Source organism: Perna viridis, chromosome 12 (assembly GCF_037379345.1).
Source record: "Perna viridis isolate PV_CMFRI_1.1 ecotype Kerala chromosome 12, ASM3737934v1, whole genome shotgun sequence".
NCBI classification, from domain to species: domain Eukaryota; kingdom Metazoa; phylum Mollusca; class Bivalvia; order Mytilida; family Mytilidae; genus Perna; species Perna viridis.
The window spans coordinates 22,939,755-22,966,067 of NC_142456.1; the positions used below are offsets into that span (position 1 = coordinate 22,939,755).

Consider the following 26,313-nt stretch of genomic DNA (forward strand, 5'->3'; position numbering starts at 1 on the left):
TTGGCAGAATACCCTTGGAAACATTCATACTGAATTTGGTCATAATTGGACCAGTAGTGTCGGAGGAAATGAGATTTGAAAAATAGTAAATGAGGACAACAGACGTCAAGTGGTGGCAATGGCCTATGTGTACCTTTGGGCCAGGTGAGCTAAAAATGCAAATTAAAAAAAAGTAAAGGGAGCTTAAATTATTGTGTGAAAATATGCTAGAATGACTGACAAACAAGGGTAAAAAATATGAACCCAAACTTTTAGTTGCAGGGCATGATGTTAAGTAATTTCACATTTCAGGGACATGGAGCATAAATTTAATCCAACTGAGGCTCATGTGCTTGCCACATTAAAACACTTTTTAAGAATGGCTGACGGAGTTTTAATACATATAAATTGCACTTACAACAAGAAAAACAAGATACATACATGTATACTCATAGTTTTATGTGACAGAATTGCAATCACACCAATAACATTGTGAAAAAAACATACTTGTAGAGACAGTGGTAAGTTTTTCTTTAAAAAAAACCTAACAAACCTGACTATATACATGTAAAGTAAGGCTTGATAACAAAGTAAGCACTTCAAGGCCAAATAGTCCATACAAATTTGAAAACAAAATATGGTGTACATATACCTATTTTTATATTTATTAACACTACCATACTAATAGCTGTACGATATGATCAATTATACAACAGTTGCTTATATACAGGGCATCATCATGATCAACTGACAGTGATATTGCCTGAAATGTTGTTAATGCCCTGAGCTGCAGGAAAGGGTGTTAATAACCTTGAAGGCAATATCACTTCCCAAGGGCAGTCAACTTATCATGATGATGCTCTCCATATGTGCAACTTTTGTGTTCATTACATTGAAGAATCTGAAGAGGGCATGATTGCGTAATAATGACCCATGCATTATAACATGATAATGCCCTCATGACAATTGAACACACATTGATGAATACTACATGACCATGTTTTAACCAATAGCTAGAATAACAAGAATAGCTTATTCTTCTCTGATATGAAATATTTTACAATAATGTCCATGCATAGACACAATCACAGCCCAAACAGAATGCACTTGACCTGCTGTCAACAAGAAAATAAAGGAGGATTATTTTCACAATACAAGAACCTCATATTCATTAAATTTATACCTTTGAAAACGCATATGGCATAAACATAGTAAATTCCTGTTTAACATTTGAGTGGAATTGGTAAATTTGACACACGTTTGTGGTACAGTCTCAAAGTACGGGAAACTAATCGGCCAATTGTGAAAATCACCAAAATCTACGGATGTAAAAAATACAGCATTTCACAATATTTCATTCTAGTTAGAAGAATTCAAAAAGCACAGCCATTAATAGTTCCATGTTTACACATGTTTTACAGCAAGATTTAAGTTAACTTTAGGGAATAGAGTTAGTCTTCTCTTGATTAAATGACAATCACCTGATGAATTCTTTATCAAAGGTAGATACTGGACAATTGACAAAGAGATTTAAGTACCATTCTGTGTAAGAATCAGGCAATGGGTAGCACATAATTTTCCCCAATTTAGTCATTTTTGCCTAAAATATGTTCAGTATATCTAGAAAACAACCAAAAAGCTATTTAAGTTTATCCTGAAACATCTGTGACGTAGCTATTTTTGGACTGCTTATACAAGGAAGAGTACAGGAAAATTTTCCAGCCATTTTTCCTAAGTGCAGTTCAACTAAATTTGACCTATCAATATCTTAAAAAGGCAATTTTACAAACACTTTGATGGTTATTACTGGTGGTTATCGGGTATAATTAATTGGTTAATGCAATAAGATCTACTTTTTTCCCCTATATGTGCCACACATTACATGTACAATGTATATACATTTTGCCCGATTCTTAAATGGAGAAGTACTTAAACTTTCTATCAGATTTAGATTACAGTGACAGAGAGGAATGATAGAAAATTTAAATCTCCTTGTTGACTGTCCAGTTAACTACTGGTAACTAAAACATTTCATGTAACTTAAGGGGAACAGTAAATATGGGAGATTCTCTTTAATTGACACTTTATCTCACGTGGGAGATTTGTTTTGACAAAAAAGCAAATTTTTGTATGTAAATATGTAATTATTAAGTATTTTTCACAGAAAATGTGGTAATTTTAACAAATCTTACATTTTTCCAAATTTTTCATTGATTTTTGTGGGAGTCTAATGTGGGAAAGTTAACATATATGATTATCATCCAATCATAGGAAGACCAACTCTTTCCCCTGAAATTTAATATATAACTCACTGGAATGTTATCTTATGATTACAAATTATAAAGGAAAACAACCATGACCTATCAAAGCTGGATTTACATCTTCAAATCGATAAAGACTGCAACTCCTTCCAAATAACTAAACAGGAATTTACTATAATTTTTTATACTAACTAGACACAAATGTCTACAAACATTAACAGAAAAATGTCCAGGATCCATTTACACATCACATTTATGACACCGCTCACTGATAACACAAACACTAAAAAATAAATGCTAATGCTTTAAGCAGGGGGTTTAAAAAATGATGTAGGCCAAAAAAATAATAATATCTGTTTCCTGCTATCCTACCTACCCAATTTTTTATGCATACCCTCAACATTTTATTGCCATTTTGGCTCAAGTACGATTAGAAAATAGATTGATACCCCTTTAACTTAATGCAAGACATTTTTGAAAGATAATTTCCCTACAAACCTATCCTATTTTTTCTTGATGGTAGCAGGAAACAAGACTAATTTTTGTTTTGGTCTATGAATTTTGAATTAATCTGATTCTAAACAAACCATCATATTTTGTCATGATCTCTATGATTCTGTCAATGATTTATTTATAAATGATGAGTATATGTCTACCTCAGTTTTCTTTTTACCCATTGTGTAAGGTGAAACTTAAGTTTTTGTAACATATTTGAAAAATCAAAAAAAGCTACCAATCACATTTCTAGAACTTCACATGCTGAACATAGTTTTCATCAAATTCATAATTAAGTATATAATTCATTGTCACATCATCTTGGTTTAGTCCCTCTTCTCCGTCCGGCTCTCACAGCACTTCTAGGTTTGGCTGGTATACCAGTAACTTCTGCATTAAACATATTAGGGGCTCCACCTGCTGGTGTTCCGAACTGAGGAGCAGGTAAACCAGTAGGAGTACCAAAACTTGCATTGGCACCTGTAAAAAATGGTTGACATTTATCCAGTTTTACAATATAGGTAGCAGTGATTTACCGAATGTTCCTTGTGTAAAAAAATTCAACATTTCAGACTTTCTCCTGCCAAAACGTCACAAAATGTCATGACACAAATATCAATCCACCGTTCACAAAATTTAAAACTTATGTAGAAAATTGCAAGGAATAATAGAGGAAATCTATATAATAAATTGGATAATCAATAGGTTATTGTGAATAACCAAAATATGATCAACCGTGCCTAGAACGCATTAAGATTTAATTTGTTACATCTAGGCGTTCTTTGGCACTTGTTATCATATTTTGGTTATTTACTCTTTCCAATTAATTATCCTATTATTACCACATGTTATGAAATGTCACCTGTCTTAACTAAACCCTTTTCAACAGCTGATTTTATATGACAAACAAAAGGCTCACAGGAGCCTGAATCGCTCACCTGGTTAAATTTTTGCCTTTCAAGGGCAATAACTCTAACAAGAAGTTGTCCAACAATTTTGACTCCATGAAGACTGGTAGAACTTATCATGAGGATTATTTCATCAATCAGAAGTTTCATACAGACTATTCTAGTTTTCAAGATATTGACTGAAAACTGCAAAAAACTTCTTTTTTTTTTTTTGCCTTTCAAGGGCAATAACTCTTATATGGAGTCGTCTGACAACTTTGATCCCTGGAGACTTTTGTAAGCCTTATAATAAGAATCATTTCAGCAATCGCAAGTTTCATTCTATTTATCGCAGATATAGGCTGAAAGCTGTAAAAGAAATGTCATTTTTCACCTCTAATGGGCAATAACCTTTACATGGAGTCTCCGACAACTTTGATCCCTAAAAGGCTTTTGTAGGCCTTATAATAAGGATATTTCAGCAATTGGAAGATATTGGTCCAACCTAACGGTTTTGGAGATACATGCAAAAAAGCTAGTGTTCTATTTTTAGTACAGGCGGAAATGTTTTTTGAACCAAAAATCCAAACGGTTATTTTTTTAAGGATACCCTAAAAAACAAAAATACAAACTTTTATTGAATTCTGTATAGTAGTTTCTGAGAAGAAGACTTTTGAAAGTAATAACATCAAAAACAGCAAAAAATGTCCAAAAAGGGCAATAACTCCAACATGGGTCAACAGATTTTCACCAAAATTTGACCACAGATAGAGTTCTCATCATGCTGAATACTATTACCCCCATGTCAAAATTTGGCTAAACCCAGTGGTTTTGGAGATATATGCAAACATCTGCTGTCTGACCCCAGTGTTATATTTTTAGTAATGGCGGCCATGTTTTTTAACCTAACAAAAATCCAAACAGTCATTTTGTGCTGGATACTCTAAGGAAAGTTTCATGCAAATCTATTAAGTAGTTTCAGAGGAGAAAACGTTTGAAAAGTTGTTAACGACGACGACAGACACCAAGTGATGGCAATAGCTCACATGGCCTATGTTTTCATGGTGTTTTTCTTATGGAAATATTGAGAGAGTAAATTTTTCATGAGCTATCTATTTGTCCCTGTTTAATTTTGGCAGTCTCATTGGTCACAAAATACACCAAAAATAAAGTACAACCAAAACTTCCAAATTTACATTGTGCCATAAATAAAGACTTTTCTTATGGTAAGAAATTACCAAAAAAATACTAGCATTAAATAAAGAGAAAAAATCTATAACCTAACTTACTGAAATTAAATCCACCACCAGTATTGTTGGCAGGAGTAGAGGCAGCTGCTGAGAAGTTGAAACCAGTCTTGTTGTTTGGAGTTGACGGTGCTGCTGATGAGGCTCCAAAATTAAAAGTGGTACTACTGGCTTGTGTGGTTGTTGCAGTGGCTCCACCAAAAGCAAATGTCCCTGTACTTCCGCCAGGTTGAGTTGAAGCTGCTCCAAATGTATTGGCTGAGGGTTGGCCAAATGAGAAGTTTGCTGCCCCAAAGCCACTTGGTGTTGGTGCTGCTGTTGTTTTTGCAGTACCAAAGGAAGGTTGACCAAATGATGATGGTCCAGTTCCCCCAAAGCTTGGCTTTGTTGTTGTTTGAGACGCTCCAAAACTTGGAGCTGCCTGGCCAAAGGGAGTACTACTTCCTCCTGCTGCAGATGATTGGCCAAACGGATTAGCTGAAGCAGCTGTTGTTGTTGCTCCAAATCCAAATGCATTGTTTGTCGTTGTATTTGTTCCTGCACCAAATGATGAACCTTTGGTGGTCGTTGATCCAAAGCTTCCAGTAGAATTAAAAGGATTTGCATTTGGAGCTGGAGTTTGTCCAAATCCTACAGCCCCCTGGTTTCCAAAAGATGAGGAACTAGCAGAAAAATTAAACCCACCAGATGGGGCTGCAGATGTGGTAGCAGTAGTACCTGAACCAAATGAGGTAGCACTTCCAAATGCAGGGGTTCCTGATGATGTACCAAAAGACGGGGCACTGGTAGTCGCACTGCTTCGGAATATAGATGGAGCTGGTTGAGATACTGCACCAAATGATTTGAAACCAAATGTTGATGCAGAAGTATTTGTTCCTGAAGCTAAAGTTGAACTAGTTGTTTGTTGTCCAAAAGCAAAATTTGTTGGCTGTTGTGCAGAGGTTGAATTGGGTTGCGTATTAGCACCAAATGAAAACGTAGTCCCAGTTGGTGCAGTTGTTGTTGTTGCAGGCTTTGTCTGTTGTCCAAATGAAAAGGCAGATGATAGCTGAGCTGCATTTGAAACAGGCTGAGATGGCAATCCAAAAGTAATGTTTGTCTGAGGCAAAGTACCAAGAGAAGATGAAGGCTTGTTGGCACTCATGGTAGCTGATGCAACTGCAATGCTGTAACTTGGCAAAGCTGATGAACTTGTGGTTGTTGAAGCAATATTTGTTCCAAAATTAAACGGAGCTGCTGTTGCTGTTGTTGTTTTTGCTACTAAGGTAGGATTTCCAAAACCTCCAACAGATGATGAGCCTATCTGATTTTTTGCTACTAAGGTAGGATTTCCAAAACCTCCAACAGATGATGAGCCTATCTGATTTTTTGCTACTAAGGTAGGATTTCCAAAACCTCCAACAGATGATGAGCCTATCTGATTTTTTGCTACTAAGGTAGGATTTCCAAAACCTCCAACAGATGATGAGCCTATCTGATTTCCTATAGAAAATCCTCCAACAGAAGATGAAGCTACCTGATTTCCTCCCACAGCAAGAACACTAGAGGAAGTCACAGAAGGAACTTGTTGTGTTGTAGCTGAAAAACCAGTGGAAATACTGGTCCCAGAGGAATTCACAGTAGATGTGTTACTACCTGGAGCTGCTGCAGAAGATACAATACTAGATAATAATCCAGTTTGTACTTTGGAAGCAGGACTTGAGCTTTTGACAGTTGCAAAATTAAATGACAAAGGATTGGAGGTAACACTTGCTGTTGTTGAAACTGAATTTACCAATGATGATGTTGTTGAGCTTGATGTTGGTAAGGTGAATCCAGCAGCAGAAGATACAGCTAATGATGGAGCTACTGTTGTCTGTAATGTCACACCTGAAATAATAAAATAATGGTACCATTAAATAGATTTCTTTGTAAACACATCTTGTTGTGACACAATCATTCTGAGAGTATTGCATGGCAATACCAAGTCCTGTAAAAAGAAAAGTGTGTAGAAGGGAACAGAATGCATAATTTGTGAACAAAAAAAGTGTGGAAAACTCAAGGACCAAAACTCATAAAAAATCAATGGACAGGAACAAAATCTGTACTTGATCTGTAAACTGTCATGGCAAAGAAATGTACCAAATATAAAATGTATGTCTGCAAGCATTAAAAAAAAATGTGTGGTAAATTTGGTCTTGCTTTGAGTGTTAAGTCCCAAATGCAATAGCTCAGCAAAACAAAAAACAAAAAAACAAAAAAATACAATGGAGTGAAAAAAAACTTCTAATTTGATCTGCAATATGATAAAGCAATGTACCAAATACCAAATGTATATCTACAAGGATGACCCCTAAAAATGTTGAAAAGTGATTTGCCAGACTGATGGACAGAGTGCAAAGCATAATTCCCCTTTGACGAAAGTTACTAAAGAGCCTAAATTGCTCGCCTGGATTAATAAGTCACATTCTTTTTTTTGTAAAAGCAGCCATGTTTTTTTTCTCGGATAAAAATTCATAACATTCATACCTTAGGATTAATCATATCAACCTTCATTGAATTCTATCCTGTAGTTTCACAAGAGAAGATTTTTGATTTCCTTAAAAACTTACAAAGACAACAAATATTTTCAGTTTAGTTTGATTTATTCATTTTTAAAGCAATTCTTTAAGGATGGCAAAATGTATAAAATTTAATACTCTGTCATGATGCTGGCGAGTTTTTGAGTACTGGGATAATTGGTAAAGCACTTAATGAAAATAAGTGTTTTTGTGGGGATATACGATTTTTTTTATTACGTTTAATAACCATAATTTGAATATAACAAATGTTTCCTTGACATCTTTAATGGAAAACAGACAAATTATTAAAAGAAATATAAATTACTAATAAGGTCAATGAATTTTGATTGCCACTGGAAATAGGGGGCAAAATATGGCCATTATCAGTGCTTCTCCTTTAGGGCTTTCATGAGTTCATTCATGGAAGTGCTAATCAGTGTACAAACACCATCGTAAAGTATTTAATCACCTACGTTAACTGTATTTATGTTGTTAAGTAGCTGTCTTTGTAAGAATCATACAAATCTTAAAAATGTGATACAACCTAAAAAGGCTACATATTTTTATTTTTGTAATTAAGTTGTTTTATGGTTCTATACTATGAAATGTGTAATTATTCATTCAAATCTGCCTGCTCTTAGGAGATAATCGACATTGAAATACAGTAGATTCTATTGTATTTGAGTGCCATTTACAGAGTTATCTCCTTTAATTTTGAAATCTACAGTGCATTCTAGATAATTTTTATCTCCGAAGAGCACAGGTTATATGAAAAACCACATGTTTATTTCTGTTTACTATGACATTTCAAACAAAATATCAAAAATAAAAAAATGTAGGCTTTTTACCCATAAAATCACATTTTGCATGATCCTTAGCTGGAGTGCTACTTAATTGCCATGAATTAGTTTTATGTCAGGAACACTGCAAAGGTAACTTAACTGATGGGAACTGTATCAAGATGTTTATAACGCAAACAAGTATCTGAATACTTTGCCTTCCAAACTAGTACTTGAGAACTCACTCACATCTCTACTATATTTAGTTAGGATATCACAGTGGCGGATCCAGAAGGGGCTGCAGGGGGTTGACACCCTTTTTTTATTGGAAAATTTGTCATTAGTGTGAAATTGACAAAAAATTGCAAATAACGTCCTAGCACCTCTCTTTTTCCGAGAAACCTCGGCTGGCACCCCTCCTTTTCAAAGTGTCTGGATTAGGGCCTGTATCATGAGATTTGAAGTTTCTCTACATGTATTTTTTTTTTTTTATGAAATTAACTATATTCCCATAAAATTAACCTGTTGTAGTAGTACTTGTGACAGCAGCTGCTTTCTGAGCTTTTTCTTTTTCTTCAGCTTCTGTAAAGATTGAATAAAATTTTATATTAGTCAAATTAAACTGGTTAAATATGAAAATGTACATCATGATATGAAAAGATTTTCAAACTGACCTCAACAGAGTGAGTTACATCCAGCATCAAAGAGACTGGGGTCACATCAATGAATATTTTTATTGTCGTAAATGATATGTATCTAATTTACATCCAGTTAATTTTACCATATAACTGGTATCAAAATATAAACTTTTAGAAATTCATAGCAATTTATTTCTATCACTTCTAACCATCTGCAGATATTAGCAACATGCATTTTGGAAATACATATAGAAGCAAAAGAAAAGTTGGAGATTTCACTTTCTCCAGTGAAATTAACGTTAACTAGAAAAAACTGCAAGCAATGCTCAATAACTTGATACCCCACTCCCCCATTTGATAACATGCATCTCTTTACCCCCAAAAAGATTTGGATCAAAATCTAAAATAAGAGGTTCACAAATGGAATGTGTTAGATTCTTTAAAAGTTTCATTAAATTCCAATCAGTGGTGTATGGATGAAAGACGGTACCCCTCTTTGTTATGGAAGGAAGAGTGGATACCCTTATCACTATCGCTAAAAGTGGGGGTATAATAAAGTAATATGCCTAATTTAAGAAAAAATGCCACTTCCACCTTCAAAATCTGTTTAAATGTTCTCCAAACAACTCACTCAGAAAACAAATTCTGCCTTTAAAAGTGCCTTTTTAAACAATCATAACTTATCTCAATTGAGATTTGTATTTTTTCTTCATCATAATTTATATCATCTTCATTGTATAAGTCATTTTCTATAGCTTCTTCTGATTATTGTAACTTATTTTGACTTTGAAAGTCTGAATCATCATAACTTTTTAATTCAGTTTCATTTGGATGTTTGATTTGATCATGATCCATGAACTCAGGTTGGGAAGCAGACACATCCTGGTATATTTTTATTTTCTTCTTTAAGAATAACGTACTTGAAAATTGCCAGGAAATATTGCCACTTTGGTAGTATTAATTGATCTGTAAAAAAGCTGAATCCCAAAGACAAATTTGAGAAATAAGCCTTAAATCAAAACAGATGCCAACCCCTTTTCGATACTGTCAGCAAAGACTGTATATTCTTCCTCTATTCGTAAAAATTATAGACAAATCATAAAGGTCGGCATCTAAAAAATCAGCGGGACTATTAACCTTTCTTTTGCTTTTCTTTCTCTTTTTCAGTCTCAGCTTTATAAATCTCCTCCAACATATCTTGTACCCTCTTCTTCTCAGCCCCCTGGTCACTTTCATAGTCCTCCATACTAGCTATCACATTAGCATGAGGCACCTATTAAACATTATAAAAAAAAATACATTATATTTACGGCTCGAAAAGTTGGGTAACACATACAGTTTAAGTTTTTGTAAGAATCATGCAGAAACATGCATGTCAAAACCCCACCAATCTGACAATATACTGGTAGTTTCACTAAAGGATGCTTTCTCTATTTGAAAAGACCATCATTTGATTTCTGCATTACTGGATTTGCTGAGAAATTTTTCAATAAAATGTTAGAAAAACAAGGTTTTTGACAAGAGTTATCTGCCCTTGAAATAAGCATTTTCAGTGCATTTCAATGAAATTGTAACTCAGTTTACCCAAGTGGTATGGACAATATTGCCTTTTTTCTTTGATTTCAGATGGTACAAATAGTCAAATTACACTTTAAAAAAAGTGGGGTTTTTTTTATATCATGTTTCACCAACTGCCTGTTTCTTACAGAGACTGACATTTAAGTACCAGTCCATATAAAATTCAGACACTACCCATAGTACAGGTGATTCAAGGTGTTGAAAAAACCCACTAAACAAATGATGTTTTTCCTTTCAACATATGCTATATTTTAATGTAATGATAGTCCTTTTTGTATTTAGATTGGTATTTTTGAGAAAACAACACATTCATCTCTCACTAAAATCAACCAAATCAAAAATAATAACTCCTGTGAAGTGCCAACTTCACACTGTGAAAGTATTATTGTTCGTGGGGTACCAATTTCCATGGTTTCCGTGGGTTTGGAAAACCACGGAATTTCGTTCCCAATGAAAATTAAATTTCCCATTCATTTGTATGATATAGTTCTCAAATCCACGAAATCAAGAATCTATGAACTGATCATATCAACCTAAACCACTAAAACTGGTACCCATGAAATAGAAGTACTTTCACAGTATATAGTTTATATAATTTTTATCTCAAAAGTGCAACAACCAAATGAAAAAAACTTAAGACTGGTTATGTTGTCTGTAAATGTTTCTGAACAAGAAATAAAAAGTGAATTTGGTTTTTTTTCTTTTACATGCATGTATCATCTCCTGTCTTAATTTTATAAACTGCTACTTAAAAACATAATTCTTTACATTAATAAGCTTTGTATAGGAATGAAGCATTTGCAAGATGTGTATATTGTGGATAAAAATTCTCTTTTTTTATTATAATATACACCGAGTCCTTGAGTCTTGTATGGTTGCTTAATGGTGGCATTTGTTAGGTAAAGCTGCAACAATGGTTACAACAACAAAAGGCTCCCAGGAGCCTAAATCGCTCACCTGATTATATTTTTGCCTTTCAAGGCCAAAAACTCTAATAAGAGTTGTCCAACAATTTTGACTCAAAGAAGACTTTGGTAAGACTTATCATAAAGACCACTTCATTAATTGAAAGTTTCTATTTATCTTTTATAGTTTTCAAGATATTGGCTGAAAACTGTTAAAAACATCATTTTTTGAATTTCAAGGGCAATTACTCTAACAAGGAGTTTTATGACAATTGTGACACAAAGTAGGCATTATCATCAGAATTATTTCAACAATTGAAAAGTTCTTTGTATCTATCACAGTTTTCGAAAGAAAAAAAAAAAACATCATTTTTTACCTTTCAAGGGCAATAACTCTAACAAGAAGTCTTCTGACAACTTTGATCCCATGCAGACTTTTGTAAGCCATATAATAAGGATCATTTTGGAAACTGAAAGAATTTGGCTAAACCCAATGGTTTCAGAGCTATATGAGAAAAACTTCTGTCTGACCCCTATGTTCTATTTCTAGTAGCAGTGGTCATGTTTTTCAACAGATCAAAAATCCCAACTTCAGTTCTATGCAGAATACCCTAAAGAATACTCATACTAAATTTGGTTCTAATTGGTCGAGTTATGTCAGAGAAGAAGAGTTTTGAAATTAATAACATTAAAAATGATAAAAAAAACACATCAAAAAAAGGCATCAACTCCGACAAGGCTTCACAAATCTACATGAAAATTTGACATTAGATAGATCTCATAATGCTGACCACTTTTACCCAGTTAGAATTTGACTTAACCTAACAGTTATGGAAATATATGTGAAAAACTTCTGTCTGACCCCTATGTTCTATTTTTAGTAACGGTGGCCATGTTTTTTTTGACAAAGCAAAAATCCCCACAACAGTTCTATGCAGAATACCCTAAGGAAAATTCATACCAAGTTTGGTTCTAATTGGTCAAGTTGTTTCAGAGGAAAAGAGTTTTGCAAAATTGTTAATGACGATAGACGCCAAGTGATGGCAAAAGCTAACATGGCCTTTGGCAAAGTGAGCAAAAAAAATATTCACCATACAACCTTATAAGAGGACAAAAATTGCCATTTTCATCTCCTTTCTTTATAACGAAGCTGTAAGTGTATTCCTATTATTCATCCTAGTTAACAAATATACCTTTTGAAAACTTTTGTTCAGTGTTGAGTATAAAGAGTTTTGTCTTTTCCTGGCGGAGAAACTCTGATTAAGGGTAATCTTCTTGTCTAATTTAGGTTTATCTACCGGCTGAAATATAAAGTTGATACGGCTCAATCTGTTACATACAAAATAATACATATATATGGTGTTAGAGTAGTTTGGGCACTTAAGAATACTCAGGATATTTCAGGTAAACTGTAGCACCGATTATTTCAACCCTGGTACATGTGAGCTAAAAAGCCATATATCAATCTGTTTATCACATATTTTTAAACCAGAATTGCATCATTTACCAATTTTTCTTTTTCAAAAATCAAAAAGGCTAGTGTAAAAAGTGGATACTTTATGTTTCTGATGAATTGGATGGATTTCCCTGGTGCTTATAACAGCATCGCTCTTCATTACAACAGGTAATTTTTATCAGCAACTAATCCTTCAACACTGACCGATATTTTCTATCTTGTAATAGTAAAAACAAAATTTGCAATTTCAAATGACAACATTACATTTAGTCGACCGTGAGATCTCTGAAAAACAGAACAGCTTCTCACTAAGTTTTAAACTGTTAGGCTGAAGTGATATCAGTGAAGCTTACCAGATGGCTGATAACATGATATCTGCCCTCCTAAAATGTTATTGCCATAGGGCAGATAATATACAGAAAACAATTTTTTTTTATCAGATATACAGAAAGTATGATTTAAAAAAAAATACATGATAATTGGATTTATTCCTGGTAGTGAACGATTTTGTTTTATGCTCCTGGAAACAGCCATTTTATTAATAAAGCCAACCCAGATCAGCACAAAATACCAGCTGTTCCTGAAATTTAGGAACAAACTCTGTACTGGAAACATATTTTTTTTCAGGAATTTGAATCAAAGTATTTGGTTTTAGAAAACATTCCAGAAAACTTTTCTGCCTCGGAGTTGTCTGGATCTCTTACCTTGCATTATTTATTCAGCTGTTTTAAGGAGGTAGGGTAAGAGACATAACTCTTGAAATCAGTGATATGTTCGTATCATATTCAATTTCACCAAAGCCTATCAAGCTTTCATTTGAATGGGTCATAGTTTTCCTTTCCTCATTTGTCTACCTTGGACTTGACTTTTTATGAGCAACTCGGCGGTGTTTCTAGAAAAGCAGAGGACGTTTACCCTACCAGTGCACCTGGTCCATGCTCCCAGTTATTAGTGGAGTACGAGTTGCTCATTTGCTTTTGTTACCTTGCATTATTTATTCAGCTGTTTTAAGGAGGTAGGGTAAGAGACATAACTCTTGAAATCAGTGATATGTTCATATCATATTCAATTTCACCAAAGCCTATCAAGCTTTCATTTGAAACAAAGTGAAATCAGTCGAAGTTACTTTGATGCTTACATAAGATTGATGTAAAATGCTGATACAAATGTTTCAATGATTTGTAAGAGTTATGTCCCTTACCCAGGCCTATGATGCTATTTTGGAACCCTAGTTATGTTGCACTTATTTATTTTAACGTTCATAACCATGTAGTGTAATGGATTGATCTTATAAATAAGGCCAAATAAAAATAATAGTTTTTTTACTGTTACCAGCAAGAAAGAAATAGGGTAGGTAGGTAGGAAATTAATTTTATATTTCAAAAACGTGTTACATTACGTTAATGGGGAAGCAATCTTAACTTAACGGTGCTTGAGCCAAAATGGCCATAAAATGTTTTAGGGTAGGTGCAAGATACTAAGCTTGGTGCAGTAGCAGGAAACATACATATCAGTTTTTGGGGCCTAAACAATGAGTACAATTCCTTACCAGAGGAGTGCCAGTTGATGTGTTATTGATAGATTTCTCTTTTTCTGGAGAATTTACTGTCTCTGTAGGTAGAATAACTGTATCTGATCTGTAATAATTTGATTGCCATATATGATTTTCTACATAATTCATCAGCTATACAATATGATCATAAATCTACATGAACCTTTTTGTTCATGAAGTCATCACTACAGAAGTTTTACGGTCGTCATCATGAACTTGTGGATCGTTATGGTGTATCCATCTGCACCATGAAAACTGATTTATTCAACAGGTCATAGTTTTCCTTTCCTCATTTGTCTACCCTGGACTTGACTTTTTATGAGCAACTCAGCAGTGTTTCTAGAAAAGCAGAGGACGTTTACCCTACCAGTGCACCTGGTCCATGCTCCCAGTTTTTAGTGGAGTCCGAGTTGCTCATTTGCTTTTGTTACTTTGTATGTATGATTTAGTTACTTATGTTCTTTGTTGTGTATGTCTGTTTTCCATGTCTGATCATTGTCCCTGGATTGCATTCTTTTGATTACCACTATAACCTTGGTTAGTCCCTTGATTACTCTTTTTAAAAGCACAATTAGTCAATTTCATGTTTGAGAAGAGTGAATGACATATGCATCTTTACTATTATTGCATGTTTATAGCTTTACCATTATTGCATGTTCATAGTAAACATTTTTTAGTTATATACTGTAACCATCTGTCAAAAAGAGGGTACATTAAGCAGGGATGATTTTACAAGGTCTACAAACAAAATGGAAGTTAGCAAAATTGGAATTAAGTATACAATAAAAAAGAATCTTAATGGTAAAATCAGGATTTGAAATAGAGGAATTCAGCTAAAAAGCAAAAAAAAATCATCCCTGATTGAGAGCTGAACAATCAATACCTAAATCCAAGGCATGAACATGGAGTCATGGACTACAAATTCATATGCCATTTAACTATTTAGACAGAGCTTTATATTAGTGTACACCTGGTATCTAGTGATTGAAGCAAAATAAAAAAAGAACTGTGAACAGAGCTCAGTGGATTATGTCCCCACTCCCTTCCAAAGATACCATATAGGAAACACAAAAAGTCATTCAGGTGGAAAATCAAAACAGGAGTTGCACAAGGCCACACTTAAAATAATGTTTGTTTCCCCTTACTCGACCCTAGCTCCTGGCTTTGGTTAGGTAGGTACTAGGTAGAATAAATATTTTGTTCCCTAGAACTCATAGGATTCTATGAAAACCATAATCAAAGAAGTGAAAATGCTGCTTTGAAAATAAATAAAAAAAACTTGTCAGAGAATGGCAAGAAAATTATTTGGGAAGGACCAATTTTTATGGGTAGGGTAATGGGAAACAAACTCAATTTCAATTCTGGGCCAGTGACATCATATGACATTATATCTGAAAAAGTTTCATCTAATTTCCTTTAGTGGTTTCAGACCTGTTGCAGAGGAGAACTGGGGATGGACAGATATAAGGGACAGCATGATCAATATCTACACATGTACCTCCCTCTTTGCAGGAATATACCTGTTCAATGGTGATCTGTCAACATCTTTCTTGGCTTGTTTAGTCTGTCTGTCTGTATTCTCTTTGTTTTCATTTACTGATACTTTTCTCTTGGCCTGTTTCTATCAATTATATCCAAATAAAATTACAGAAAATCATTCATAGCAAATGTTTTGGTATAGATTTTACGATATTAAATTCTCCATTATAAAAATTAATGGAATCTTAGGAAATATCAGAAAATTAACTAAATTTGATGTAACTTTATGTATTCTATGTACACCAATGATTGATTTATTTATGGTTTAACACCCTGTGCCATATATTTTGTGAATTTCAGGATGAGAACAATTTGCCAATCAAACAGACCCTGTTTTGTACAAGTCCGACACACTGAGCTATATCTTTATTGTGCTAGCTCATGCAGGTAGGCATGCCAACCCACTCGGATACATCATTCTGACTATTCGAACATCATTCAAACAAACCAGTCAACACTCTATCTCCTAAAATACGACGTGCATGGCCCAGAAACAATGATTACCAATTTTAAAGTCTTTGATGTGACTTGTCCCGGATGGAACACATGACCTCCGACACTCAAAGTGAACATGCTACCCTGAGTCCACTGAGGCAGTGTGTACAGCAATGAACTAAATAATTCTAGAGAACAATGATGAAAAAAAACAAAAAAAAACACCCAAGAAGTTAAGGAGGTAGTACTAGGGTAAGGGACACAAATCTTAAAAATCATTTGAACGTTTGTATTCAGCATTTTACATCTATCTCATGTAAGCATCAAAGTAACTTGGATTGATTTCATTCTCTTTCAAATGAATGCTTGATAGACTTGGGTGAAATTGAATATGATACAAACATATCACTGATTTCAAAAGTTGTTTCCTTTACCCTAGGTCTAACTCCTTTACTTACATCTCTTTCAGCAAATCTTTGACTAGAACTTAAAGAACTAAGTATGGGATTTATACGGCCATCCTTTCGAAGTTTTTTAGCACTGCATGAATCATCCCAGTCATCGACCAGAGCAGATCTCTTCAGTGTTGGTGTTTCCAATCGAGGAATGGTATATCCTGACGATGCTAAGTCTGGGAGACTGTCAGGAAGGGGAGGTAACGAAGAAGAGGATGAGTTTGATTGCTGACTGTCTTGTCGCCTGAAAAGAGTTTACACTGTTGAGATACCTCTGTATATTTTTTTAATAAATACTAGTACATGTATACAGTTACTTTTCACTGGCTCAAACTTGAATGACTTGAACATCCAGAACTTCTCTAACAAATTCAGATTAAAATGATTTCTTCTAAATAATCAATGTAAATAAAAAACATTCGACTTTTCAAACATTGAATTCTCGACCACAGGAACTAAAGTGATAGTCCCCTTGGTGATAAATCTTAACAGAATAACCTTGGCTAATTCTGATTGGTCAGCCATTTTGTCAACTTCAGTAATAAAAGGTGTGCAAATCTAAAGCCCTATCATTAATCACAGTGCCATTTCAGGTAAAGAACTGAAAAGGTGTTTTAATGTCATGTGCTACTTATTGAGGTTGAAGGTAGAAGAATGTTTCAAAGTCGTCAAAGGAGTTTTTATAAAAACAAATATAAAAAAAAATGTCATAGGAAGTGAGGAATTTCTTACAATGCAAACTTGGAACAAACAATTTCAGGGGATATCCAAACTACTGGTTCTGGAACACCTATTAACACATTTGAATGGTCCTTTGGAGTTCAATCTAGTGAGGTTTCACTGTATTTGATTAGATTATCAAAGTGGAATTTGACGCTTATGCTTTAATGATAAAACTTTGGAAGATTGCAACAAGAATGAACTGTAGAATCGTCTGTTGATACAAACCTTCGTTTGGCCTGCTGAACAGAATAATCTGTGTAGGATGTATCAAGGTCATAACCAGCATATGTTCTCTTTAAACTGTAAAAAATATATTTAAGGAGGTAAACATAGGGTAAGGGACACAACTCTTACAAATCATTGGAACGTTTGTATTCAAGATCAATTTTACAAAGTTTTTAGAATTAGCATTGCACAATGACAACTTTATCAAAAGGATATAATGATAATCTCTATCTGTACTTTTCTAATTGTTTAAACCACAAACAGTGAAAGTTCTAGAAAATGTGTTTTTATGACATGTTACCTTTTTTCCTTAAGTGCAGATATCACAGCCTGAGTATCTGGAGGTCTTCTAGTTTCTGAAGTGCCAGTCTGTATATGAAACAATCTATAACAAATGTGAAATACTGTTTTCACAGAGAAATGTCTTGCCGATCTCACATGGATGCTGTTAATCAAAATTTGATTGATGGTGACACTGTCACTAATTTTATAGATTATGGACACTGTATAATACTGATTCATTTCACAGATTCCTCAGATTGATGCTGAGACTAAGTGATAATCTCAAAGTCAATGGAATATGACATTATGGGGGCATATGCACGAAATGGATACAGAATTGTGGTAGAGTGATGCTAATACAACTACATATGAAGTATGATAAAAAATAAGTAAATATCAAAGACTTAAAAAATTAAAATCTTTTGAAATTGGTTGAGAAACAATCAATTTATATCAAGTTACTGCACTAAAATCAATGAATGACATGGACAGTCATACCATTATAAGACTGCAACATTTTTGTGGCCATATACACTGGGGTAAAGTGGATGACCATAGCTGAAGGATGGAAATTCGGGTCAGAATAGTTTTCTTTAGTAAAGTTGTCTATTCAAGTTATTCAACAAAATAAATATGATAAATAATCAGCCATTCATCGATGCTTGATATTTGATTGATTGATTGATTGATTGTTATCTTTTAATGCCGTTTCGGCGACTAGGGCCATATCACGGCAAGAACATTGAATGAAATGGAAATATTAAAAGCAAGATCAAAGTCTCTTCATAAAATAATGAAATTAAAACAAGCAGCTATTTACATATAAAAAGGTACATAAAAGGTGAACCTAAGACATAAAATACTTATAGAAACATAACTTCGATAAAACATTTAAAATATTGAAAAACTAAGGAAGGTATCAAATTTAGATTTTATTAAATAAACCGATGTCCCGCAAGAAATCGATGATGTTTTTAGATGAAACGGTCTTGAACAAATCAAACATATTGGCGCAGTCAAAATAATTTTGCCTGGTGTTGGCAAAATCAACACAATCTAGAAGAACATGTTTGATAGAGAAAGGGCAATCACATGGGATACACTCAGGTGGAGGATCACCAACAAGCAAATGGCCATGTGTAAATCTAGAATGTCCAATGCGGCATCTAGTCATGACCACTTGCTCTTTGCGATTGCCCGACCCGGATTGATGAACGCCTAGATCGGGTTTTATGGAATTGAGTTTGTTGTGTTCAAGACCGTCCCATCGGTCCTGCCACATCTTTAAAATATATTTCCTTATTAAAGGTTTAAAATCGGTGTATGGCAAACTAACGTCCTTTATTATTTCATTTAATGCCTTTTTGGCAACCCTGTCTACAACTGAATTCCCCTGAATACCAACATGACTGGGTACCCAGAGAAAAACAATCTCTTTATCAAATTCCCGAAGTCGATGAATAAAATACAAAATTTGTAAAATAAGAGTGTTTTTCAGTTTGTGATTCTTAATTGCCAAAAGACAGCTCAAAGAGTCAGAACAAATAATAAACTGTGACAGATTAGATTGAGTAATCAATTTAAGTGCTAACAATATGGCTCGAGCTTCAGCTGTGAATATGGAAGCGCTCGATGGCAACCGTTCAGTTACAGTTCTGTCACCATGGACAGCAGCACATGCAACGCTATCGCCATCTTTTGAGCCATCTGTATACACCGTCGAAAAATCCGGATAATTTGCTTTAATTTCAGAAAATTTTTGTTGTAAAAATAAAGGATTGGTATCGGACTTTTTTAATTCACGCAGATCAAAAATGAAAGAAGGGTGTGGAAGCTCCCATGGAGGGCATTTCGAAGTAACAACAGGTGTCACTGCATTGGTCTCCAGATGAATTGCTTCCAAATGTGGTTTTATTCGAATTCCAAAAGGAGGGGTTTTGCTTTCATGTTTTCGATAAATGTCGACATAAATAGGATTAATGACACAGTCGTAGGCAGGGCTATCTGGGTAGGCCATAAGTTTACTTACATATTGAAGACCTAATTTCAAACGTCTGTCTCCAAGGGATGGTTCATTTGCCTCGGCATAAAGGCTCTCAATAGGAGAGGTTCTGAAGGCACCAAGGCAAAGTCGCAACCCCTGGTGGTGAACAGCGTCTAAAATTTTAAGGTAAGATTTTTTGGCGGAACCATAAACAATAGATCCATAATCAAGTTTAGACCTAACCAAAGATCTATATAAATTTAATAAAATTGAGGTATCAGCACCCCAATCGGTACTGGACACCATTTTTAAAATATCTAGTGCCTTAAGACACCTAGATTTAAGTAATTTGATATGGGGAAGAAAAGAAAGTTTACTATCAAAAAGTAATCCAAGGAATTTTGTTTCTTCTACTATTTTGATTTTATTACCATAAAGAAAGAGATCTGGGTCCGGATGCAGCTTTCGCTTTCGACAAAAGTGCATACCAACAGTTTTAGATGTAGAAAACTTAAACCCATTCTCCAAAGCCCATTTCTCAATTCTTTTGAGGCAAAGTTGTAACTGTCTTTCAATATTACTCATATTTTGTCCCCTGTAGCAGATCAAAAAGTCGTCTACATACAAGGAACCGTCAATATTGTCCTTCAAAACTTGGGCTAAACTATTAATTTTAATACTGAAGAGAGTGACAGAAAGAATACTTCCCTGAGGAACTCCCATTTCCTGTTCCTTCTCCTCAGAAAAAGTAGAATTTACCCTCACATTAAAATGACGATCTGACAAAAAATTAGACAAGAACAGAGGAAGTCTTCCTTTCAACCCCATATCAAATATATCTTTTAAAATACCATATTTCCACGTCGTGTCATAGGCTTTTTCTAAATCGAAAAAGACCGACACAACACGTTCATTTTTAGAAAATGCATTTCTGATGAGCGTTTCAAACCGGACTAAATGGTCAAGAGTACTTCTGCCTTGCCTAAAACCACACTGAATATTAGTGAGTAAGTTGTGCTTCTCAAGGAACCACACAAGGCGATCATTGACCATTCGTTCCATAGTCTTGCAGACGCAGCTTGTCAATGCGATCGGGCGATAATTTGAAGGATCCGTATGATCCTTTCCTGGTTTTGGAATAGGGACAACTGAAGCCGTTTTCCAGATGGACGGAACGTTACCAGAAGTCCATATCTCGTTCATTAACGCAAGAAGTGTATGTAGAGATGGATCAGGAAGATGTTTCAAAAGTTGATAGTGAATATTATCTAGCCCACTAGCTGTATCGTGGGCTTTAGCCAGTGACGATTTTAGTTCCTCTATAGAAAATTGAGAGTTGTAGGATTCAGCATTATTTGACTTGAAGTTTAATTTTGTCTTTTCTGCAGATGATTTAATTTTTTGAAAATCCGGTTTGTAGTTAGTTGAGGATGAATGTTTAGCGAATGTTTCAGCTAGCTTATTGGCGATATCTTTTTCGGTGGTTAGAGTGGTATTACCAACTTTAAGGTGTTTCACTGAAGAATTCGAATTTTTTCCTTTTACTTTTCTAATAAAATTCCATACTTTATTGAGGGGAGTGTGAGATTTAATACTAGAAACAAATTTTTTCCAAGAGGTTCGTCTGGCTTGTTTACATGTACGTCGAGCTTTTGCTCGAAATATTCGGAAGTTTGACAGATTTGCTGGTGTAGGATTTTTGTCAAACCGGCGATGAGCCTTGTTGCGTTCTTCGATCGCTTTGTCGCACTCATCAGTAAACCATGGTTTACTAGGCCTTTTTGGATTTGTCGAGGTTTTAGGTATTGTTTTATTAGCAATTGATGTCAGTCTTTCATTAAATAATAAAATGGGATCTTCAACATCCTTCATCGTTTCTAATCGTAATTCTTCAAGACAGTGGGCTTCAAATGAAGCCCAATCTGCTTTCTCAAGTTTAAAACGAGGTTGACGTTCCTCCGTTTTGGAGGATAAATGCTCCAAAATAATTGGAAAATGATCACTCCCGCACAAGTCATCATGAACTCGCCATGTAAACTCTGAAAGTACGAGAGGATCACAAATGCTTAAATCAATAGAAGAATACGATCCATTGCCTGAATGAAGGAACGTTGAAGATCCGTCATTAAATATGCACAAATCTTCTTGCAGAAGGAGCTCCTCAACTTTTTTACCTTTATCATTCGTATGATTACTTCCCCATAAAGGATTATGAGCATTAAAGTCACCCAAAATAATAAATGGTTTGGGCAACTGCTTAACCACATCAACTAATTTATTTCTGCACAAAATTGAATTTGGGGGAATGTAAATGGAACAAACGGTTATGGTTTTATCAAGGGATAACCGAACGGCCACTGCTTGTAGATCGGTAGTTAAAGGAACTGAACTATGTATTACTCTGTCCCTAATAAAAATGGTAGATCCACCAGCAGCTCGTTCATTTGCCTCAGCAAATGTACTATACATTGTATATCCTTTTACGGAAATTTGATCCGTTTCTTTTAAATGAGTCTCCTGGAGACATAATGCAACTGGTAAAATAGACTGAACAAGAAGAGTTAATTCCAAAATATTAGCCTTTAAACCTCGACAATTCCATTGAAGTAATTTGGCCATTTTTATGGGTGACGAATGGGGGATATTTTCTCTGACTTGGATCCGCGACCACGACTCGATGACCTTCTAGTACGAGTGCCACCATTAAGGTCAATTCGAATTGACTGAGCGCGCTGTTCCTTGTATTTTTTCATGGCAACAGGATCTGTTTGGTCAATCTGATCAAGGTCGGGACCCAGCCAGTTTTCACCTGGACAAAGTCCATGATCTGTTGTTTCCATGTCAGATTCGGAATCCGAGTCCGACACCACAGGCGACACAATCTGTCGCCTAGACTTGGATTTCTCCAAGTCCTCCACGCGGAAATTCCCCAACTTTTTTGGGGGTTGGACATTCTTCTGTTGAGATTTGGAAGACGATGACTGTTGTGATGATGGAGATGATTTTGAAGATGATCCGGAATTTTGGGATGACTGAGTCTGGGAACATTGGTGAGATATTTGATATTTGAAGCGTGAAGCATAACAGTAAAATGTAAGATTAATGAGAAATTACAAGGTAAAAATACCGCAGCAATATAAAGGTTCTTAACCTGTACAACCTTTTCCTTTACTCAAAAATCAAACTTTCGTCTTTTACAAAAAAAAAACAAAAAACCTCCAATAAATATGTATCAAGTTCATCACATTTGTATACCTTGGACTTGACAGTCTGTGGAGATCAGGTGGTGCAATTTTTACAACATTTGGGCTCCTTGGTGTTGGTGATCTTGAATGAATAAGATGAGATCTTTCTCTTTTTGCCAACCTTACTGCTGGGATAAATCCTGCTGATGGTTGTGATGGAAAATCTGTCTTCTGTGGTGAAACAGGAAAGCTATTTTCCCTTTAAAGATTAAGCAAGTTAATTTTAAGTTACAAAATATAAAATACAAAAATGTACCAAGTGCCATTGCTAATAACAAGTAAAAAGAAATATGTTAAAATAACATTGTGTAACATACATGTACATGTACAATTAAATATACTCCTACAATGTTTAGAAATGCTCTTAGTTAACAAGGAATGAATTACACTGAATGCAGTCACTATTAGTATCCTAATGCATTGTAGTAATAGGATTTTTGTCAATTATGCATACACTTAAAATCATTTCTTGTCAAGCATGCGACTGTGACATTACATTAAAAGATGACTGAATTTTTTTAATCATAACAGAACTTAGTACTACATGTATAGTATTACATGGGTGTTTTTAAGCCATTTGCAGCTTGAACATTAAGAAGGAGCAAGTAAATTAAAATAAAAAGTAAAACAAAACAATAGGAGTGAAAAATACTAAAAAAAATTATTCTGAAAAAAGACCACTTGAATAATTATCTCAAAGTTATATATGTATATTATTAGAAGAAATTAGGAAGTAATTACTAAACATATACATGTACAGTCTTTCAATGATTTCTATTGGATTACAAGTTGGAATTCATTTTAAATGAAAATAATATAGTGTTATTAATGTCATGCTTCTTACATTAATGATATGCAATGTTTACGTACAGCACAGTGATTGAAAGAAACCACCTCCTTTTCAATTGGTAAGATTTATAGCATTTTTTTTATGAAATAGGGATATTTTATCCAAATAAATACAAATTAATACAGGGTTAATATGGCATATTTTGGGCTGTATATCATTCTTTGAAAACCTCTTATGCGCAAATCTTTGGCAATATTCCTCTGCAACCTTCATATTTGTTGTCTTTCATGGTATTGGTGACAGAATTATGTTAATACAGAACGATAACTCTTACTTTCACCATGAATGTTCTAAAACTGACAATCAGCGGACCAGCAGCAATTTTTCATACATGTAGTTCAGGTATTTCATTGTCCTGGTAATTTCATTGCATTATAATTGAATTATAATATAACTTTATATACTTTAATTATATTTAAAGATGATAATAAAATTGTTCTTGCAAATTAAAGAACATAATAAATGTAACATAGACATAAGAATAATCAAGGGTTCCAGTGTTATAGCGGTAATCAAAAGAATGTAAGCCAGGGACAAAGACCAGACATGTACAACAAAGAACATGAAGTAACTAAAGTCATACATACAAAGTAACAAAAGCAAATGAGCAACTCGGACTCCACTAAAAACTGTAACATTGCATTTAATAAAATCGATGTCCTCGCTTATGATTTTCATTGCATTACAAAATTTCAATTCCTTCTGCTTTATTTTCAACAGAAAGATTACTATTGGTACATTAACTAACTCAGTGTGGGAAACCATTTTTTTTCCAACTTCTCATACTGGCTAGTGGAATATTGATCTTGCTAGCCAAATAGAAATTCAACTAGCTAAATTTTTTTGGGTTTTTTGTCTGTACTATCATCTGCCTTTCTTTTTCTTTCTTCAACTACCTTTTCATTTGTTTCCAAATTTATCAAAAACTTTTCCATTTTCAAATATTCCCTACCATTGAAGTTTTTCAAGTACTTAAAGTACTCCATTTCTGAACTCATATTTTAGAAATAAAGTTTTATTTCAACATATTCATCATTATGAAACAAGAAAATGTTTATCATTTGCTTCTTGTTCATTATCATTTTGACAATAAACAACTAATTTGCAAGGTAACATTTCATAAATTACCATGATAATTTCGTTTGACTACTAATACGAGATCGGGACCGTCATGTAGGTTTTGGCACATCCTGTTTACCAAAAATTAAAATGGCAGATCGTAAACAATGCTTTACAAGTCAATAAAATTGTGCAAAATTCACTTGACATATTCAAGCTAAACTTCGTAATATGTAGGGAACATATTGTTAATGTATGATGTTAAGGGATGTTTAATTAAATAACCTGTTGGCTGTTTAACTTTCCTTGGAACTCGCCAGTCAAATGACGGTCGCCATATTGATGAGTGTAAGCTAATGAGAACTCACCAATTAACACATCTACTCGTATCTGCGAGCTGGCGAGCGGTGGTTTCCCACACTGCATTATAAATTATTTGTATATCAGTAAATTGATGTATACAACTTAAAAGTATATTTACCCAGAGGAAAATTCTGTAAGACCAAGTGCTCTTTTAAAACTGGGTAAGAATGCTGCTGACTTCGACAAAGATTGATTTTTTGGTGATAGTGTCAAAGTCTGGTTAAAAGAATTATTACATATTGAAGAATTCAAGAAGGAAGTCCTATGACATCCTGGTGGAGTACTGAATGTCTTTTGTAATACTGGTGTCTTTCTGCTGGGACCAGGTGTCAATTTCACAGTTGATGGCATGTTCTCTGATCTAAGGCTTTCATCTGAACGTTTGATGAAAATGCTTTCTTTGTTTTTCGACTTGAATGGCTTAGTTTTTTTGTTTCGTGTCTTTCTTTGGGTTGCAAAAAGTTGCTTCTGAAAACCTTCGAAGTAGGGAGAGCCGTTTACGACATTGATTATCAACCAGACTGCTATAGCTAAAATTACAGTTAAAACCACTGTTTTAAAACTGAAGTAGAGCAATATCACAGACGATGTAATTAAAACAATAGGGTAAAATGTGTTAAAATCATCCATAGCTTTCCATTTTAAAAATTCTCACGCCGGGAACTTTTGCTTTGAGATTATTTTGTATATCCGCCAACCGCGCGGAGGCGATTAAGGTCGAAAATGATTGGCAAATAAAATTCATAAAATAAATTTTACATTCTTTATAGAATAATTTTACATTTTATTTATTTCAAAAATATTTCAAAAGAATTGTTTGTATAATATCTCAGATA

The 26,313-nt window shown here is 34.3% G+C and overlaps 1 protein-coding gene across 1 annotated transcript; it reads right to left on the bottom strand.

Moving 5' to 3' along the window:
- Positions 1–349: 349 nt before the first annotated feature.
- Positions 350–26,164, bottom strand: LOC148601729 (uncharacterized). The gene is made up of 12 exons (XM_088554955.1): positions 25,596–26,164; positions 23,216–23,404; positions 17,996–18,079; positions 17,695–17,769; positions 16,750–16,990; positions 15,838–15,938; positions 14,315–14,402; positions 12,503–12,610; positions 9,964–10,099; positions 8,711–8,770; positions 4,912–6,738; positions 350–3,215 (listed from the first exon to the last, which is right to left on the bottom strand). The coding sequence occupies exons 1-12, from the start codon at positions 26,105–26,107 to the stop codon at positions 3,052–3,054; spliced, it is 3,585 nt and encodes a 1,194-aa protein (XP_088411081.1). The 5' UTR covers positions 26,108–26,164; the 3' UTR covers positions 350–3,051.
- Positions 26,165–26,313: the final 149 nt, after the last annotated feature.

Coding starts and splice junctions, on each gene's coding strand:
- LOC148601729 (XM_088554955.1), bottom strand. CDS start 26,107: ATGGATGATTTTAACACATTTTACCCTATTGTTTTAATTACATCGTCT. Junction 17,770..17,995: donor TCTGCACTTAAGGAAAAAAG/GTAACATGTCAT, acceptor TATTTTTTACAG/TTTAAAGAGAACATATGCTG. Junction 15,939..16,749: donor AAAGATTTGCTGAAAGAGAT/GTAAGTAAAGGA, acceptor TATAATTGATAG/AAACAGGCCAAGAGAAAAGT.